Source organism: Ceratotherium simum, chromosome 26 (assembly GCF_057802395.1).
Source record: "Ceratotherium simum simum isolate JZ-2026a chromosome 26, ASM5780239v1, whole genome shotgun sequence".
Lineage (NCBI taxonomy): Eukaryota > Metazoa > Chordata > Mammalia > Perissodactyla > Rhinocerotidae > Ceratotherium > Ceratotherium simum.
In genome coordinates, this window is record NC_141925.1 from 33490204 (window position 1) to 33510654 (window position 20451).

The following is a 20451-nucleotide window of genomic DNA, read 5'->3' on the forward strand; positions in this document are numbered from 1 at the left end:
GATCATGAACCCATGGTGAGAAATCAATGTTCTAGAAGAGGCCTTCCATTTACAGATGTGGAAACTGAGGCGTAAAAGAGACCCCACAACACAAGGGGGCCAAGCTGGGGCCAGACGGATGTCCAGCCATAGTTTAACAGGGTCTGAGACTGCCCATCCTCACCCGGTTGCACTGACACCATGAAGAGGTGAAGGGCGTCTATCCTAGAGCCACTCCTGGCAGACCCCGCTCTGACCACCCAGACAGCGGCTCCCAGACAGTGGCTCCCAGAGCTCCCTCCTTGTCTACCCGCCTCCCAGAACAGTGCCTGTGTCTCCTGCTCAGGCCCTCCTGCAGGGACCCCACGTGCAGCATGGATCCCAACATTTCCCTGCGTCCTAAGTCCCCCTGTCTGCTTCCCACCCCCATATTCAACTTAATTAAATGGGGACTCTGCCGAGTCACCCTCCTACTCAGAAATCTCTAATAACTGCCCAAAACCTGGCAAAAAAAGATAGCCAAACTCCTCACAGTATTCAAGGCCATCCCAAGACTCAAGTCCAGTGCCTGGAGGGGCTAACCCACCGGGCCTGGCTTCAGCCCAGGCGTCCACATCCATACCAAGCTCTCCAGGTGATTCCAAGACTGGGGCATACTCACACTACAAGTCTGCGACTCACGCCTGTTATACGAGACAGGTACCCACTTAAGCGGAGCACAAGTCGCTGGAGGTAAAGGCCTGCCCCAAGTGCCTAATGAGGCCAGGAAAGGTGAGGGGCAGGAGCTGAGGTTTCTAAGGTGCCCCTGGAAGTGGCCCAGACACAACCAGCCACAAAGCCCATGAAGGAGAACCTTCCCTTTACAGTAGGCCCTCACCAAGGGGGCCACAGGAGACAGGGCAACGAGGCCGTCCCACCTGCCTCTCTAGAAGGCAGCCACTGGCTGCTCAGAAGGGACACCGTCACCAACACTCTGCAGTCTGTAAGGCAGTTGTGAAGCACACGGTGATGTTGCTCTCCACAAGCACAGAGAAGGAAGGTAGTGCACCCCCTTTCCAACAACCAGAAAGCTGGCCCAGAGCCGTGCAGAGACTTGAAAATGGCACGTTCGCTGGTGGGAGAGGGAGGCAAGACCCTAGTCTCTGCTACACTGTCTGTTTCCCCACCACAAAGGCATGCCCCTCCTCTCCTGCCCGACCCCAAGATGGCCGTGGGCACAGGCATCCCCCGCCTCTGTCAGCCCTCGGGACCACCCCTCCTCTCCCTCATCCAGGGCCTGGTTGCGAAGGGCAGGCTGAGTGAGCACCCCAGAACTCCACCTGGGCAGAGGCCCAACCCCGTCTGGCAGTCAGCCTGCGAAAGTCCGCTTACCCGCATGCCAGCCATGCTCAGGGGAGGGCCCTCAAGCGTGGAAGTGGGATCAAAAGAGCTCAAGGAGCTTTCCAGCCTGGCCAGAGACAGAGCTGGCTGGCCTGACAAACACCAACTGCTTTGTGGCATGCACTGGGTGCTCCAACAGTCCAGCAGCCAGACCGATCAGGCACCAGTGGGCCTCTGATCTCATGCACAAGAAGGAAGTCACGGAGGCTCTCTTCTGACAGGAATCTCCCTGGAAGCAGGAGGGAAGCTTTCCAGTGAGTTAATAAGTCCAGAGAACAGGAGGAAGCACAAAACATTTAGTTCCCGCTGGGGCCAGCCCTACGTGAGTCTGGGTTCTGCAAGTGGAGTTCCAGATGAAACAGCAGCCTCATCTGTCCTCTGTGACTCAGGGAGGCGAAAGGAAAATGAAGACAGACAACTGGAGTCAATAACGCCAATCGGAACAGTCACTGGTTCCAGAACCAGCAGTGGGACAGTGTAATGACAGGACAGCTCTTTAAAGAAGGTTCTCAATCTTGGCCCAGTTTCCAAGAGCAGCAGGAAAGACAACCAAGAAGCTACAGTCTTAGAATCACATGAGCAGATAAAACAAAAGGCTCTTAAACACCACAGGCCTCGTGCCCCAGGCTCCAAGGACTAATCCAGAATGACCAGTCCTCCACCGTCTCCCCCAGGCTGGAGCAACCAGGCAACGACAAAGCTGCTGGGGCATAGTCGGTCTGCAAGGGGTCCCAGCTGAGAGGCAGGCAGTAGCAGAGCAACGCTCGAGAAAGACGGGCAGCGGCAGAACAGAAGGGATGGGTAGCAGGGGGCAGAGGCAAGATGCCCGCCCTGCCTGCCCTGCCCAGAGACAGCAGCCCCGCCTGCTGCCCCACTCTGCATCCTGCCACTCCTCGCTGGCAGTAGCTCAACACAGATGAGGTGAGGAGGCTGCTGCAGGGGCCAGACTGGGGCAACAATCCTCCGTTTATGGTGTTTTCTGTTTTCACCCCTAAAAATTCAGTTCATCTCCACTCCTTACAACCACCTAAAAGGAATGACTTCCCCCAAAAGCAATTATTTCCTCAGTATATAAAAAAAAGAGTCGTTTAACAAAGTCAAACAATGCAGGGCAATTAAATACCTGGCACCACTTGGCTGCGAATGCTCCGACCTTAAACGAAGATGTCATTACGACTTCGGCAGGGAGAGTCACTGAGTTCCGTTTCCCACCCACTGTGAATGTACCTCATTACACCTGAGCAGCATCCAGCAGAAGCTTCCCCAGCAGCCGCTGATAGGGCTCTGCCGGAGGGAACTGGGGAGGCAGGGTGCCACCGTGTGCAGGAGAAGATGGGGACACTGAGAGGCACCGGCGCCTCCGCCTACCTGATGCTCAAGCCCGTGGTCTGGTCCAGTCTCTCCCAGCTCTGCAGCTTTGCCAGCAGCCTCTGAAAAGACATGGATGTAGAAACTTAGAGCACCACGCCCCATCGCCTCCTGTCTGAGGACCCCACGACACTCCGGTTGTCCTTCACACCAAATCACTACCTACCATCTCTCACCCACCACGTGCACATCGATCCCCAGACCGGTATCCTCACACGAAACTGACAGTGATGATGAGGACAGTAAGCCTCTCTGATCCTTTAGAGGAGCCTGCACTTATCTCTGAGCTGAAATGCAGAAATGCTCCAAGTCTGCTCCAAAGCAAACAGGTTACTTCCCAGTTGCTGAAGCTACACTGCACACTTAATGCCTCATTCATTCCTGCTCCCATAAATCCTGTGAGAATGCCAGCAGGCTAAAAGGAATGTAGGTGGGGGAGCAAACAGTCTCACGGATGGTCCTGCAGGAGTCTGTGCCCAGAGAGCAGACGCTGGGCCCTGAACCACAAGAACCCACTGCCTCCCCTCATTTTTCAGGTGCTCTTGAGGACGCCGGGCCCCAGGGCAGGCGGACTCAGCAGCCTAGAGCCAAATTCCCCCATCCGACATAGCCAACTAAGACCCGTGGCCCCGGATAGGAGGAAGCCAGCTCCGAAAAACGGAGAAGGTGGTAACACCCCCACCTGGCACTGCCCACAGGCTTGCCCTTGTACCTCACAGCTGCTCCACGCTGACCCACATCCCCTAGAGCCCTTTGAGTCTCATCCCCTTCCAGAATGTAAGCAATGTGAGGGAAGGGACCACGTGCCTTTGGCCTTCCGTCCCCTCTGCCCAGAGCCAAGTGCAGTGCTGTGAACACATTCATTCAGTCACTCAAATATCTCCTGAGCCCATTATGTGCCAGACACGTGCTTGGTTAACAACTTCATCACTACAGCCGATGCTGTTACTCATTACACAGATGAACAAACCGAGAGGTTAAGTAACTTGCCCAGGGTCATACAGTCAGGAAGCATCCACAGCAGGATTTAAAACTAGGCAGTGTGATTCCAGAGCCAAAATCTTAACCAGTTTCAAAATAAACTACATCCACAGAAAAAACTGCTCAGCTCCAGAGTTGTCTTTCCAGGCTAAGTTCCTACAGAAGCCAGCATCCGAGAGCGGAACTCTGCTCTCGCCCTGTGACATCTCAGGCTGGCAGTGAACCTAATGGGTGGCGCAGCTGACAGCACTGAAGACAGTGGAGTAACTTTTAGTCTCCTACTAGACTGTGGAAACGATCAGGAAGTGGTGACAGTTTACACCAGGCAAACCAGAGAAGTGAGGTGAAGCAGTGCAGAAGGACAGAAAGACTCTGGGCCAGGAGCCAGGAGGCCTAAGTTCTTCTGGTCCCAACTTGCGTGCACTAGGTAAGACAGAGAGCTTCTCTGAATCTCAGTCTCCTCATCCGCCCAGAAGAGGACTGTGCGATGCTTTCAGCACTGACGTCCTATGACCATCTCTACAACAGCGTCCCTCGAAAGGCTACCTGCCGAGTCCCAACAGCAGACACCGGGGGAAGAAACATAGCACAGGTGCCCCTTCACGTCTGGGTGGTAACATTTGTTCAGGTACCACACGCCATCTCCTCTCTCTGACGCACCATCTCTATCAGTTTTCCTATTGCTATTGAGTGGCTTAGAACCACAAATTCACTATCTTACAGCTCCATAGGTCAGAAGTCCGACCACCCGGGTCTCAATGGGCTAAGATCAACGTGGCGGCAGGGCTGCGCTCCTTCTGGAGACTCTGAGGGAAGAATCTGTTCCCTTTTCCAGCCTCTAGAGGTGCCCACATTCCCCGGCTCGCAATCCCTTCCTCCGTCTTCAACGCCACCAGCAGCAGCGGGTCAAGCCCTCCTCATAATGTCATTCTGACCTCCTCCACCGCCTCTTGCTCCTGTGAGGACCTGTGCTCACGCTGGCTGACCCAGATAACCCAGGGGCATCTCCCTGCCACCAGCCAGCTGACCAGCACCCTCACTTACCCTCTGCCATGTAAGACAGCAGATTCACAGTTCTGGGGATCAGGACATGGCCATCTCGGGAGGCCACTATTCTGCCCACCACACCAGCACAGCGGCTTCCGTATCTTAGGTGACCAGCCAGAACACTGGACTGAAACATCCAGGGTCTAGACACACAGAGGACATCCCACAGGGAACAGCTAACTGGGTCGGGCCCTCACCTCCTTCTCCAGCTCCAGGTCAACCAGGTTCTCCTGCATCTTCTCCTGACGCCCCAGCCTCCGCCGCAGACCCTCCAGTTCCTCCCTGAGCAGCCCGTTGGAGTCTCGCATCTCCCTGGCAGGACCAGAAATAGTCACTCAAACAGCCACACATCCCGAGGCAAGTCCAGGAGCCCCAGGAGCACAGACACAGCCCCCAGGGGGCTGCACACCCATGGTTCTGAGCCCTAACCCAGGAAGGCTCCAGTCCCACGGCCCACACCCGCCTCACCGCAGGTAGACGTTCTCCTCCCTCAGCTGCTTCAGCTCCCTCTCCATCTTGGGCACCCGCACCAGCTCAGACTTCATGTTCTTCACAATCACAGCATCCTGCTCCTGCAGGGACAGCTTCTGCTCCAAATCCTAATTGAGGCCAGGGACAAAGAGGAGAAAGTGACAGATACCACAAAGTTCTCTGATACAAGCCAAACTGTCCCAGGTCCTCAGCGACCTCCATGGCCCTGCCCCCTCCTCTGGGAAGACTGCCCTGGCTGCACCAGGTGTGCCTCTGTGCTTGAACTCAGTATACGCTTCTAGGGAAGCCCCCCACAGTGGACCGCAGGCTAGCGTCACACTGCTGCACTGTGCTGCCCTCAGAGGCAGGAAACTAGTGCACATCTGGTGCAAAGACAGTTAGCAGAGGCTCCCTGAATAGACGGGTCGGTAAATATCCCACTCCTCCCGTGCTAAGTCTGTTTCTTTCACTCTAGCAACACACATGTAATGACTGAATCTTTTCCATAGTGAGGACAGCCTTTCCTTTACAATCTCTAGTCCCCTTAGGACACAATGGAGACAGCTGGCATCCATTAGTGACAAGTCAAAGAACAGGTTAAGAGTATGAGACTGGAACCAAATCAGTCAGTCATTTGACAAACACTAATGGGGCCCATCTCTGTGCCAGGTACTGCATCAAGTAGCAGGAAAAGGGTGATGCAGAAGACAGATGAGGTCTCTGCAGGGAAGAGCCTAGAGTCTGGTGGGAAAACAGACATCAGGCCATGCAGGCAAATACTGAGAAGTGGGCCAAGGGCTGAGGACGGGAGGATGAGGGGCAGAGCAGACATAATGGGGGTGTGTCAAGTGGGGCTTGGGGAAAGGGGCACAGGGAAGCACTGTAGCCACAGAGAACAGCATGTGAAAGACCAGAAGCAAGAGGGAGCAGGGAGATGTCTGAGACCTGACAAGGCAAGCACAGCTGGAGAGGGAAGCAGACAAGACGGAGCCGGGAGGGCAAGAAGGAGCCCCCGGATCATACAGGCGGGGGCCCAGAGTTGAGATATTACTCTACAGGCAATGGGCAGCCATGCCAGTGACCTGGAGTCACCGTCCCCCTGGCAGCATTCCTCCACAGTGAAGTCAGGCCGACCTGCTTTGAGAGCCAGCTTAGTCCACACTAGCTATACAGTGTGGGGCAGGTGTTTCGACCTCGCGAAGCTAGCATACCACCTTCACAGCACTCATCGGTGCTTGAAGCCATCATATGTTGACTTTTCCTTTGTGTATTTGCTGTCCATCTTCATCCACTAGAATGCGAGCTCCCTGGGAGCAGAAACTGTCTCTTACTCACAGCAGCATCCCCAGCCCTCAACAATCAATCAGCGTAAACAGCTACAGCGGGCACAGGCAGCTGAGTGTCCCCAGAGGCCACTCAGCACACCCCCAGCTCAGAAACAGCTAGGTGGGCAGGAGGGCTGAGCCCACCACTGGGATGTCTCCCTGACTCAGGCCAGGGACTGACCCGGAGTAGCTCACCTTAATCCTCTGCTCCTGGTCTGCCCTCATCTCCTGGCTGGCCTGGAGTTCCTGAATCTTCTGATTCGCTTCCTGCCATTTTCTATGAAGAGAAAGGTGTATCATGTGCAGAAACAGGTATGTGGTGAGACCAACGATTCCCTCATCCTAAAAGCTCTTCAGTGTCGACACACGCACATGCACACACACACACCCCTGTACACTCCCTGCAGGGACACCCCAGGATACTAGACTGTAGTCCCTGCCAGTGGCTCCGTGGCCTCAGTTGCCTCACGGGGACAGGGCAGGTAAGTCCAGAACACCTGCAAGGTCCTTTACAGCCTTGGTGCCCAATAGCTCTCCTCCCTCCCAAGAGCTGCTCACAACTGCAGCTTCCACTGGCCCTGGTACAGCCACAGCCAAGAACACACTCACAACTGACCCCCAACTCCACCAAGTGGCCGGAACTCTCCTAAGACAACAGCTACTACGGTAAAGTCCAAATTCTTAGGGAGAGTATTCAGTCTTCTGCCCTCATCTCCAGGCAAGTTTTTTCACACTTCGGTGCCCTTGCTCAGAATGTTCCTCTACCTAAAACGCCCTTTCCCAACCACATCCCACCCACCCCAGGGGATGTCCTACACAGCCTTTAAAATCTAGCTCAAACAGAGTATCTTCACCAGAAGCTCTCTCTGAGCAGGAGTCCCACCCCCTGCGGAGGGAAGAAATGACCGCTCCCTCTTCTTGTGCTCAGAACATTTCAATCACTGCTCTGTTCTGGCACTTACCATCCTGGTTTCAGAGGCCCCGGCCTCTGTCGCCCCAGTGTCTGTCCCCCAGACAGTCTGTGGACTGGGAGGAGAGCATCTGAAGGGACACGTGCAGATTCTCAGAGCTTCAGTGCACACAACGTTCGTGAACACTGGGTGCCCAGACCAGAGGGCACAGGATGACAAACCTGGGACTTCCTATTTGTGGCTTCCACATGGTTAACAACTGGACATCCAGCTTAGCACACAGCCCTTCAGGCTAACTAAATCCAGGGCGACAGGTGGGCAGGCTCCCCTGGCAAAGGGGCCCTGCCCACTCCACACTCACTCACTTGTGCTGCAAGTCCAGCTGCTCCTTCAGCTCCTGCTTCTCCGACTCCAGGCTCTTCACCTGCATCTCCTGGTTCATCACACTCCACTGCAATTCGGAGATCCTCCCCTTGAGTGCACTGATGGTCTGAAAGCAGAGAAGGGCAGACAAGAGCTGCTCACTGAGGCTCCTGATGCACAAACGCAAGTGAGCATCACATACAGAAACGGACGGGACAAACACCCTCACAAGAGCCTGTCCCCTCCCAAGGACAGGACAGAGCCATCTTCTCCTGCAGAACACATGACCGGGGCAGACCAGACACCACCCTTCAACCCAACCTCAGAGCACACCAGCCCGAGCCCTGCATTTCCCACAAGCCAACAGGAAGACACTGGGTCACAGTGACAGGTGGTCTCAGGAGCAAGACCTGCTGCTGGCCAAGACAGGCCTGGCCTCACACTTGGGCCTCCATACCCATGCCCCCATGACGTCCCTTCCCACAAAGCGTCTACACGTGCCCCATGTCCTGTCACCTTGGACCCTCACCAGTCCTGGCATGCTCTGCATAGTTCTCCCTCCACACCCTGTTCTCATCTCTCAGCCTGGAATTCCTTCTCTAACCCCCCACATGCCACCATTCCAGCAACTTACCAAAGACACTACCTATGCCCCACAGCCAAGTACCTGCCAAGAAGTTGGAAATGAGGGATTAAGGCTGTCCTCAGAATGACGCTACAAGAGCCACACAGAATGGAGAGGAGTTGCAAGAACGCTGTGGAGACTGAGGCGCTCCCAGGCCACAAGTGGTCAGAAAGGGAAGCAGAGGCCTGGGGAGGCCGCCCCTGAGCAGAGCCCAAAGGACAGCAAGCCCAGGGGACATTCGGGGGCAGAACAGCCACCCTTAGCTCGGACTGCACCCTCACCAGGCAACCTTCTGGTGACCGCACTACCCTTGTGGCTTCCCCAGAGGAAGAGAGCATGACAGTCAAGCCAACAAGAAAACCCACACCTCTCAGGAGCGTCACTGTAAGTTAAGCGGAAACGTGGCCACACAGCCTCTGAGAGCTGAGGAGAGCCAAGGACAAGAACCAGACCTGCAGACTCAGTATAGTACACAACACCTGGCAGTCCCTGGGGGGCTGCCTCTGCAAACAGGGCCACGGCACTCGTTCACCTGGCCACGAGAATCTGCACCAACCCAGGACCTGTTTAAATGCATCAGCACTGTCTGCCCACATGCCCCCAGGGAGGCTAACACGGTGCGTCTGCGTCCCGCACTGTCGATCTACACGGTTTATTACAACAGTGAGTATCAATGTGGGAATCAAAAAAGAATGAAGGCACTGAAAACGTCTTTAACAATGAACATCTCCTTTGAGAAGTCTTCCTGAATTCAATAAACGCACACTGGGCACCAGGCTGTGCTGGCCACAGGGGTCAGACAGCCAACCCTATGGAGGACAAAGCTATGGGGAAGCCAGGCCATCAACAAGACAACTTCATAGTGACAAGCGTACGAACCAGGGCACTGTGATAAGAGAACGCAGTTAGGTGGGGGGTGTTACAACCTTAGACTGAGTGACCATTCGGGGTCCTCTGCCCAACTGGCATGACCTTTCCCAGGCTGGCTCCATTCGGCATCCAGCTGTGACTTCTATGGAAGTGTCTCCCTATCTTGCTCCTCAGTGGACAGTGTGCAAGACTTGCCCTCCCCCACGAGTCCCCATGCCCCCACCAGAACACAGCACAGGGAAGCACACCAAGGACGAGCAGGGACTTGTCTTCAGGCCGATCACAGCTCCTCTCCTGCCAACATCCACATCAGAAGACAGATGTAGGAACAACCTTAACATGCTCTCCAGCGTTGCCAAGGCAAAAATAACCTGGAGCCTGCTTCCAAAGATCTATCAAGTGGAGAAAACCAGGCAGAGACAGAATACCAATGATCCCACACCCTCAACTCCTCCCTTGGCAGCATTTCATCTTTTTCCTTGCAGCTCCTGTGATCTCGAGCAGCACAGCAAAGGGACAGGAAAGGTCAGAAGAGTCCAATTTCCCTCAGCATCAATGTTTGGGCTCTGTTTCTAAAATTTATACAACCTTGGTAGAAACAGTAAGGACTACAGTTGGTATATGCTCTGGTTTCAAAGATACTCTCAGATGCTAATAGACCTTGCTAATAATCAAAGAAATGCAAACCCAGAGGCACCTAATTACATCTTCTGAAGAAAAAAACCACAAGTATTTCCAGAAAACATCACCATCCACGACAGGTAAGACTACAGGGAAACTCGAATGCTCAACAACGCTGTTAGCACAACACGGCACCTCGTGGCAAGCCATAGAGCGAGCTACAACTGGTGATCTTATGACCCCACTCCTAGGCACTTGTCCAAATAAAATAATTCAACAGAGGCAAAAAGGCTACGTATGTGAAGCTAGCTGCCACATACATACGCATGTACATTAGCATGTGTGTATAAAAAACAAAATATTTAGAAATGATAAAATATAGATAGTCAACTATTAAAAATCATAATTACAAAGACTAAAAAAGTGCTCAACTTATTAACTGAAAACCATAGAATGGAAAATTAATATTTTTACTATGATTACAAGTATGTAAAAAATGAAGGCACCCGTGTGGGAAGGAGAATTATGAAATGAAAATATCAGGGAGCTACAGGGGGAGTCTGGAGCGCATTCACTCTTCTCCCTGGAAAAATGGCTAGGGGAGAGAGTGCGGCCCCTGCAGGGCCCCTCACCTCGCCAGCTTCCGCCAGGCCGTCCTCCTTCTCCCGCAGCTTCTTGCCGGCCGCATCCAGGCTCTGCTTACACAGCCTGTTGCGCTCTAGCTGCTCCTTCATCTTTTCCTCCACCTCGGCCTCCCGCTCCTGAAGCTGCCGAATGCGTGTCAGGAGCTCCTGGTTGCGGTCCACCTCACGCTGCCAAGAGGGGAGGAAGTGGTGAGAGTGGGTCAGAGCAGGGAGACCCCACTCCACTCCTCCCTCAGGACAGGACTGAGACCCAGAGAAGAGCCACCGAGGAGCCAGGAGCAGACCCAGGGCAAGAGCCAGGACCCCATCCAACGCAAGTGCTCCAGCCACGGCAGCAGACGGGTAAGAGGCCAGGCCCCTCTGGGAGGGCACTCGGCATGCATCACCCCCCACTGTCATTAACTGGCTGCTCACAGTGACCATCTGCAGGGAGGAGATGGAGCATGGAAACCTCGAACTCAGACTCGACCTTGGAAAGCAGCCTCAGAGCTTGGCAGCGCCAGCAGCTTTCATTTAACTGCACTCAGGCTACCGTTACAATGAGTCGGCACCCCCTCAATGAGCAGACGACTGGGCAGGGACAGGCGGCGTGGACATGAGCCTGCAGACAGGAACAGCTGACCCGGGCCCCAATCTGCCGTGAGGGCACATTATCTCCCGCAAATCTTCAGAGCCACCCTGTACTCATACCCTCGGGGGCTGTGTGGCTCGTGCTGGTAAGGAAGGCACAGAACTAAGACTCCTCTCTCTGATGATCTCTGGGGGTCTTAAGGTTCAACTGTCAGCCACTGAGGAGGTTACCCTCAGCCAGAGAGGCAAAGGGACCACCAACTGGGAGCCAGAATCCCAGGAGCAAAGGTAGTGAGAGCTGGTTACATGGGGCCTAACACTGCACACCTCTGACCTCTCATCAGGAGGCAGAGTGGAGAAGCTCCCTCCAAGGACCACAAGGTACTTTCAAGGCCCACCTTACTCAGAGTATATGCTTACACCTGGACCCGCCAGCCCAGCACCAAGGAGGGGCTTAATAAAAGCAGAGACAGGGTCTCGGCCTCCTCGAGGGAAGCTGATCCAAGACTCAAAGGAACTCAGGGGGATGAGGAGCCGCAAATACAGCCTCCAAACAGCCAAGGGACCCTTCTGCAAGGCAGGAGCTAGGGTGCCTTGGCTGTGCAGGGACCTGGTAGGCACATCCCAGGCCAGGATGTGGCACCTCTACTTGGGCTGCCAGTCCCAAGTGCACATGGGGCAGTCCAGGCAGGTCCCGAGACCTCAGACACCAAAGTCTCACCATCTAATAGGTATTTCCAGGTGGGAGGGCTGAGATTCCCACTCACCTGTCCTCCCCATCCACTGCCAAACTGGCAGGCCCCGAAAAACCACTGCAGACGCCCCAGATTCAAAGGAACAATTTAAAATCCACTGGCTCAGATGGTTCCGGGGTCGCCTTCAGCTGTGTCTGTGGGCAGGGAAGGAAAGGCCTCTCAGAGGGAGGCCCCACTTCAGCGAGGGCCCCAGGATTAGGTTTGGTCAGCCCTGCACCCTTGCATTTCCCCAAGAAAGACTTTCAGGGACCCTACAACAATCCCGGCCTCATTCAAATGTTTTCTGAGCACCTGTAAGGTGCCAGCACCCACTGGAGATCCAGGGCAGTCAGGACAGGCCCTGTCCTCAAGGACTCATGACCCAGAGAGACTCCAATAGCCCCACATCCCGTGCCTTCTACCTGAGAGCCAGGGAAGCACACCAACACCGCACTCCTACAGTCTGATGGCCCTGGTGCCACCTGCCCAGCCTAATAAGGGCACTTCAATACTTACGAGATTCCCATGGCCTCTCCCTCCCCCTTCCCACCAGTTCCCGCAGGACTGTCCCTCCTAGGATGACGCAGAACATCAGCATCAGCGAAAGCCCTACCTCGCAGAAAAACACCACTTAGAGCAGCCCCAAGGCCAATGCCAAACCAGCGCTACCCTACCCACAGACCACGTCTCTGAGCTACTGAGCCACACTACACACCACAGCCGGGAGTCTGCATATTGGGTCCGAATACATCCAATTAGCATCACACCCTGGAAGACATCAGCTATCTTTATAGGGACTAGGATAGCACGCGAATACGCCACATAAGGCAAGAATGAGGCCAGACATGCAGAGAGGCCAGAGACTTTCTGGTCCCACGCTCTGCCTGAATCTTGGCAGTATTTCCACAACCCATCAGCACTTATTGAAAAACCCTGGCAAAGTGCTGTTAATCAAAACACAGGGCGCGAGGGATTTATGCACCAAGTAAAAACCTAGCACCTTCTCTGGGTAATCGGGGGGTACACGTTCCCAGCCTGCCCTGGGTAAGCCAGGGGCAATAGGAAGCAGCCCTGAGATTGGGGCTCTTTGCTCTGAGGCCCGATAACCCATGTGAGCAAGACCCAGCCGGGATCTGAGACCCTTACACAACCCAGTGACTTTCTAAGCCTGTCACTCTCATGCCACCTGGTATTTCTGCCAGATCTGCATCCCAATTCTTCCAGAGGGAGGGGGAAACCAGGAGACCCAGCAGAGAAGAATGCCTACCAGCACCTCACCGGGTAGACACGGCAGGGCAGCTGTCCCTTCACAGGTGTCCCCTGCATAGTGCCCTCCTCGAGGATGTAGAGCACAGTTGATATCTATGGCCTAATAAGGAAGGCCCTGGCAACACAGAGGTAGAGCGCCTGGACTCCCAGCTAGTGAGGCTCTTATTTCGTACGGTCTGGCAGGTATCGTGCACAACCCCCTTGCTCCAGGGGCTGGCCGGCCTGAACCCACCTCATAGCTCCTGGCACTGGTGCTGGCCACTCGCTCCAACTCCACTCTAGCCCTCTTGTGACTCAGCTCCATCTGCATCTTCTCTCGCTCCATCTGGATGAGATGCGACTTCGAACGGATCTGCTCTGCCCGTTCCTCCAACTGACCAGGTCACACCCAAAGGAAAGAGAGAATCCTTAGTAGCTGCATCAAACAGACGAGTGGCTCATTTATCACTCACTCACTGAGCTCGCAATAAGGCTCTGTGCTCAGCCTTAGGGAAGAAGGAAGAACACTGGGTCTCTAGTTGGGAAATAGGTGCAGGGAGGCAGCAAAGAGATGATAAGGAATGAGAAACGGAAGGCATGCTTTAAGATGACAGTGTGTAGGCTTGTTATAGAAAAGACGGTATATTAGTTCCCTACTGCTGTGTAACAAATTACCATGAACTTAGCAGCACAGAATACCCGTATATTAACTGTCAGTTCTCTGGGTCAGAAGGCACACAGGGCCGCGTTCTCTGATCAGAGTCTAACAGGCTACAACAACAGTCAGCCAGGCTGTGTTCTCATCTGGAGCTCAGGATCCTCGTCCAAGCTCACGTGACTATAGGCCTGAGGTCCCATTTCCTTGCTGCCTGTTAGCCCAGGGCTGCTGTCAGCTCCTAGAAGCCACCCGTATTCCTTGCCATGTGGCCCTCTCCCATCCAATGCCAATAAGGGAGAATCTCCATGTGGAAGCCCTCTCTCACTCTGCTCTGCATCTAACTTCTGTCTGATCTCTCCACCCAGATTCAAAAGGCTCACCTGATTAGGTCAGCTCACACAGGTACTCTCCCTATCTTAAGGTCGACTGATTTGAGATCTTAATTATATCTGCAAAATCCCATTGCCACAACACCTAGTCAGCGTTTGATTAAGTGGGAGAAAGTGCGGTCCACCAGGGGTGGGGAATTTGGGGGCCATTTAGAAGCCAGCCTCCCACAGAGGGTAGGTAAATAAAGGCGAGTTCAAGCCTTGAAGGGCCTCAGAAGACACGCCAAACAGTTTCCCAGAATCACTGATTGTAAGGGTCTCTTCTGCACGTGGGCTAGAGGCTGGCCACTCCAAGAACGGCCTGCAGTCCAGCAGCACAGCATCTCCCAGGCACTCAAAGAAATGCAAACTCTCGGGCTGCATCCCAGAGATATCGAATCAGAATCTTCCTTTTAAACATATTCTCAGAGGACTCACATGCACATTAAAGTTCGGGAAGCATGGGCTAAAGCATGTGGCTCTCAATTCAATCAAGGAGACATGTCAGTGTCTAGAGACACTGGTGACTCTCACAAGAGGGGGTGGTAGTATGCATTTGCTACTGGCATCTACTGGGTAGAGACCAGGGACGCTGCTAACCTTCCTACAAGGCACAGCCAAGTCCTGCAAAACAAAGACTTACCCAGCCCAAAATGTCAATAGTGCCGAGGGTGAGCAATCCTGGGCCAGAGAAAAGGCATCCTCTCCACCTCCCCCCAACTCTTTGGGGGCCCAAGTCCACCCTTTTTGACCCCTCTGATATTTTCTCATTTCAATCCCCACCTCTTGACATTTGGGGGCTCCTAACTCTACCTATCAAACTCACTAGCCTTCCTAGTCTCACTGTGTCTGCAGCCAGGGCCCAGCTTCTCCAAAGCACGGCGGGACCCCAGTTCCGGGGGCACCACTGCACAGGGACCAGGAGTTCTAGAAACATGGGTCCATGGGCCATATCTTGCTGGAACATTGACTGTATCTGAAGGAAAATAACTGAAACATTATTGTTATATTTAAGCCAACACTGATGTGTAACAGAGCAGACTATAAACACTTTCAAACGGAAACAGGAACTTTAATTAAAAGGGGGGGGGGGGGGCCGGCCCGGTGGCATAGTGGTTAAGTTCATGTGCTTAGCTTCAGCGGCCCAGGGTTTGCAGGTTCAAATCCTGGGCATGGACCGACACACCGCTCATCAAGCCATGCTGCAACAACATCCCACATACAAAACAGAGGAAGATTGGCACAGACGTTAGCTTAGAGCCAATCTTCCTCAGCAAAAAGAGAAAGATTGGCAACAGATGTTAGCTCAGGGCCAATCCTCCTCAGCAAAAAAAAAAAAAATGGAGGGGGGAGGGGACTGGCAAGTAAGACATACTGATCTCTCCTCCAGGCTCCCCAGACCTGTCGGGTCTCAGTTCCCTCACTGGTAGGAAATGGAGGCATGGTAGGAAAGAGGGCACCCCTGACTGAAGTCCTGGGACAGGACAGGGCTAAGTTCAGGGCCAGAGGCAGATCTTGTAGCCACATGACTCTAACAGCTTGCTCTGACTACACCACTCATTTACTGATCCCCCAACTGGGGAAGCCTTAACAGCACTGAGTGAAAACTAGGGACCTCTGGAATTCTAGATTCTACAGCTCTGACCGACAGGCAATTCTAACACTTTCTTAGACCAAAGTTGCCAACTTCTTATTTTGCCAGTGAGTAAGGATCAAAACTACAATCTATTACCATCTTTATTTCAAAAAATGTGTTTTAACACCAAAGACAAATATAAAAGACCTAATTTCAGAATAAAGAACAATCCTTGCCAAAAAAGGGCAGTGAGCAAGTCAGCCCACCAGCAAGCATACGGTAAATCAATCACTCAGCAAATGAAGGCACACAAACATACCGCGTGTGTTTTCCCAAATGCTGCATGGCATGTGCCTCCTCAGGGCTCCTGGAGCGACAGGAAACCCTTTGCTCGTCTGACCCAGGATGTTATCACGGAACGGCTCCAGCAGCACATACAGGGTTGACAGGAAGGAGGAATCCAAGCAGAGAAGCCAGGGACTGCCTGATGCAGCCGTCTATGCAGAGAGGCCGGGGCCTGAGCAAGGCTGCAGACACCACATCCCCCTTCCTGTGTGGCCCCAGTGATCCCTGCCCCACTGGCACTGACCCCACAACTCTTTGGAACCTGAAGTCCTTCAGGAGACCTGACCTCCTTACAATGTGTCTTCAGTGAGCACTGCCAAGAACTTGGAATAAAGTGAAATAAGACTAGAATCAGAGTAAAACTGTAAAAATCACCCCATGACAGACTGAAGCAAAAATCTGCAAATGGCCCCCCATAGTCTGAGACCATTACACACCCGATCCGTCACCCACTGCCCTGGCTTTCCAGCTAGGCTGACCACGAGCCTGTGTTTACAACATAGCCTTCCCAGGTACTCCACTTCAAGGAAGCCAGCAGCTGGCTGGAGAATGCTGGTGGTCATGCTCCCAGGCAGTTTGGGGTTTTTCCATCAATGAAATGAATAAACTGGCTTTATCCCCCTATCATTAGTGTCTGTGAGCTCACTGGTGTGAGCACTGCTGAGTACCAGACCCACTCTGGGGTGCTGATTAATCAGGCTGGAAGCCAGGACAGTTCAGGGCCAGACCGTGGCCTCCAGCTATCTTCCCAAAACTGTGAATGCCCACGTTGGAGACCTGGGAGACGGCCAGCTGGCCTCTAGGCTGCAGAGACACTGATCTGCCTCAACTCAATGGAACTTGAACAGGCCCCACCAAAGGACAGGTGTCTTTGCCTAGTGACCCCTATTCCAACACACGCTATTCATCTGAACCCTGTGGAGCTTGAACCAGCCCCACATAAGGACAAGTGTCTTCAGAGACCCCTGTCCTGAAACACCCGCTCATCTGAACTCTATGGAGCTTGAAGAGGCCCCACGTAATGGCAGATGTCCTTACCTAGAGACCCCTATCCTGACACATGCCACTCACTTGAAGTATATGGAGCTTGAAGAGGCCCCACCTAAGGGCAGGCGTCTTCACCTACAGACCCCTATCCCGACACTCGGCACTCACTTGAATTCTATGGAGCTTGGACAGGCCCAGAGCAGATGTCCTTATCTAGAGACCCCTATCCTGACACACAGCACTCACCTGCATGCTCTGCTGGTACTGCATCTGCAGAGAACCCTGGGCAGAGCTGGAAACATCCAATCCAGATCCTCCCTCCACTCTTTGAGAAATGAAGTTGTTCAAAGATCTCAGGGTGGATAGGACGGTGGTGTTTTCCCCCAGGTCCTCCATGGCCATTTCCCTTCTGGAGGAAGACAAGGGCAGGGTCACAGTGAACATTTCCATGTGCCATCAGCTCTGACAGCTGCCCGCTGAGGGGGTACCTTTGGGCAGTCCCACTCCCTTAACGCTCTCTCAGAGACCTTAAAATATTCCAGTGTCCATAACCACATTCTTCGGGATTAAGTGGGAGCACATACTGCCAATTTATCAGAGAAGAGATGGACGCATAAAAAGACAACACACCACAAAGTCACTGACAGTCAGAGTGTTGCCAGCACACCAGCTCCCAGCAGGAGGTGGTCAGCAGGCAGGTGGCACATCTCCCACATAAACACTCACAAAAAGTCTGGCCTCTGGGAATCAGAAACAGAGCCACAACAGTGGCAATAAGGATGATGACCATAGCAACGCTAATTATAATATACGTTAACAATGACACTAATAAGATTACTACTATTTCCAACCAGGTACCAAAAAGAAAGGTATCCGACATTTACTGAGCATGGAGACTTCTTGAGCCTCAGTTTCCTCATCTGTAAACTGAGGATCATGAAACCCACTTTGCAAAGTTGTAAGGATTACAGTGTCTATAAGAAGTCTCCAGAGGGCAGATGGTGCGACTGTTGTCACACTTTTGACTATCATTCTGCTTGTAATTTTACACAGGACATATCAATCTTCACAACAGGCAGATTAATTAGGTCTTTCACGCTTATTTTAGAGATGATATAAGAGGAGGCTTCAAAAACTTACTGAACTGAGATTGGAACGCGGGTGTCTCTGGCTCCAAAGGTTGAGTGTGTTCCACAAGCAAATGTATGAAGGGCCGAAGACAAGCAGCGGCAAAGAACCTGCATCTCCAAACCTGTGCTTATTACGCCTCACACCAGGCCGTCTAACAGCCAGAAGGCGTGGAGCGTCCCAGGCACAGTCAATAGCCAGAAGGTATGAATGCCTACAGGTGCACTGTTTTTTCCCCTTAGGAAAACAGCCGGCTCTCACTGATTTCCCCTACGTATTAGACTGAAAACACCTCTCCCCACTCAAAAAGAAGATGCAGAATCTTAGATTCTGAATTTCCCATTTAACAAGGACACTGGCCTTGTGCATGCACAGCCCTTGTCTTCTGCAGGCCATCGTTCCCATCTCTGAACATCATACCTGTTTGCCCCACCTCTCATCCCTACTATCAGTGGAAATGGGTTGGAAGAGAGAACAGAAGCACCCAAGTGCCCTGAGCCTCGCACATATAGGCCTGCATGGTGGGAGGCAGCATCACTCTGCTCTGGACAGCAAATCCTTCCATTTGCCAAGATTAGACCAGAGCCATACTCTCCATCCCATGATGGGAAATTTAGCCAACATATCCTCTTCTGGAGAGGCATCCCGGGTAAGAACTGATGGACGTAATACACTAGAATGAAAAAGAACACATACATTTTCAACTGTCTGGAACTAAGCCGCTCCATAAGGCAGGCGATAAGGCAGCAGCTCAAACTTCATCCTCCTTATCCAAGAGACAAATCTTCCAGCCACCTAACCACTGAATCTGAACCCCTCTCAACAGAAACCTGGAGCTGGGAGTCCAGAGCACGCTGCCTCTCCCCTGCCCTTCCCGTCCTTGGCAAAACGATGGCTGCGGAAACCTAAAGAAATTACGAGGCTGCTCATCACTCCGCGACACCACTTCACGCCGCCACGGGCACCATCACGCGGGCCTGATAGTTCGCCACCCGCTTTTTCTGCTTTCTCCAAACTCATACTAGGTGTGAAACGCAAGCCCTCATTCGACGAGCTGCAGGCAACGTGACTCTGGGCAAGTCACCTCCAATCTTCCCGCCGGTCTCCTTAGTTGTAAAGCGAAGTGGCAGCACTACCACACTGCTCAACTGAAGAGGCGCAGGGGACAGCGCTGGTCACCGCTCAGGGGCGGCACCCGAGGGAAGAGCATCTCTTCCCCTGGACAGTCTCGGGGGAGGCCGCCTGCGCCTGAGGACCAGCCGGGGAGAGCGGACAGGTGAAGAGCCCCTCCTCCGTGGGCGCCCCGGCCCTCGCGGACACTGGCCATTCCCCGCTGCTACCCCTCGGAGGGAGGGAGTCCCCCGCAGGGGCCGCCGAGAGAAGCCGGGGCTCGGAGCCCGCCCCAGGCTCAGCGGGACGGCGCCGGGAGCAGAGGGGGCGTGGAAGGGGCGCCGGTCAGGGCCCCAGGGGCGGACAGAGGGAGCGGCACCCGCGCCCAGCCACGGCGGGCAGCCCTGGCCCCAGCCCGGGCAGGCACTTGCAGCCCAGGCCCCAACGGGCTGCCCCTCCCAGCCTCCCGCCCCGGCGCCCACCCGGGACCCCCGCCGCCGCGCTCACCCAGCCGCTCACCTCACCTCACCACCGCCACCGCCGCCCCAGCCGCCGCCGCCGCCGCCTCTCAGATCTCCCTCCTCTCCATCCGCGCCCGCGTATCGCGAGACGTGTGGCTGCGCTCTCGCGAGACCTAGGCGGGGCTGGCGGTGGAGCTCCGGGTCTGCGCACCGGTGGGTTCCGGGGCCTCCGCGTCGCCCTTTGGAGCCCCCACCCCGGGGCACACCGCTCGAGACCGAATGCCGGACCGCGGACTGTCCGGGTGCCCTGCCCCCGTAGGATGGGCTTCCACTGAGGCGGTTGCCTCGCACCGTACAGTGTGGAAGAGCACCGCCCGACGGTGGCCTCGGAGGGCCAAACTTTCCTGCACTTTCGACTGGTCCCCACATTTTGCTACTGTGGTATTAGCTTGAGTTAGCGCGTTCTTTTACTTTTCTCTGGGCCCACTGGGAAAAGTAAAGTACCATGCTACTAGGCCTTCCTCCCCCTGCCCTGTGGGCCGCCAGGGTCCCCCCGTCTGACCCCCTCTCACCCTGTTCTCAGGGCGCAACAGCCAACAGGCCCCTCTTGAACTAGAGCAACCCCGTCCTGTAACTTGGGTATCACTGTTTCTGGGTTCTCATCCCTCCTCCTCCCTGCAC

The 20451-nt window shown here is 54.1% G+C and overlaps 1 protein-coding gene across 5 annotated transcripts in view; it reads right to left on the bottom strand.

The window, feature by feature from the left end:
* The window catches only part of MAD1L1 (mitotic arrest deficient 1 like 1), a 474298-nt gene extending 454223 nt beyond the window's left edge, over positions 1–20075 (bottom strand). For 2 of the 5 annotated variants that reach the window (XM_087417466.1, XM_087417465.1), the window contains exons 1-9: positions 19829–20075; positions 17318–17480; positions 13391–13531; positions 10574–10753; positions 7828–7952; positions 6747–6828; positions 5224–5354; positions 4953–5067; positions 2728–2789 (exon numbers count right to left, since the gene is read on the bottom strand). In XM_087417466.1, coding sequence (XP_087273592.1) covers positions 2728–2789; positions 4953–5067; positions 5224–5354; positions 6747–6828; positions 7828–7952; positions 10574–10753; positions 13391–13531; positions 17318–17473 — 992 coding nt within the window. In that variant the 5' untranslated portion in view covers positions 17474–17480; positions 19829–20075. Of the gene's footprint in view, positions 1–2727; positions 2790–4952; positions 5068–5223; positions 5355–6746; positions 6829–7827; positions 7953–10573; positions 10754–13390; positions 13532–17317; positions 17481–18211; positions 19524–19828 lie in introns of those variants that run through there. The other 3 variants (XM_004440893.3, XM_087417468.1, XM_087417467.1) reach the window with 3 other exon arrangements.
* Between the last annotated feature and the right edge of the window lie 376 nt (positions 20076–20451).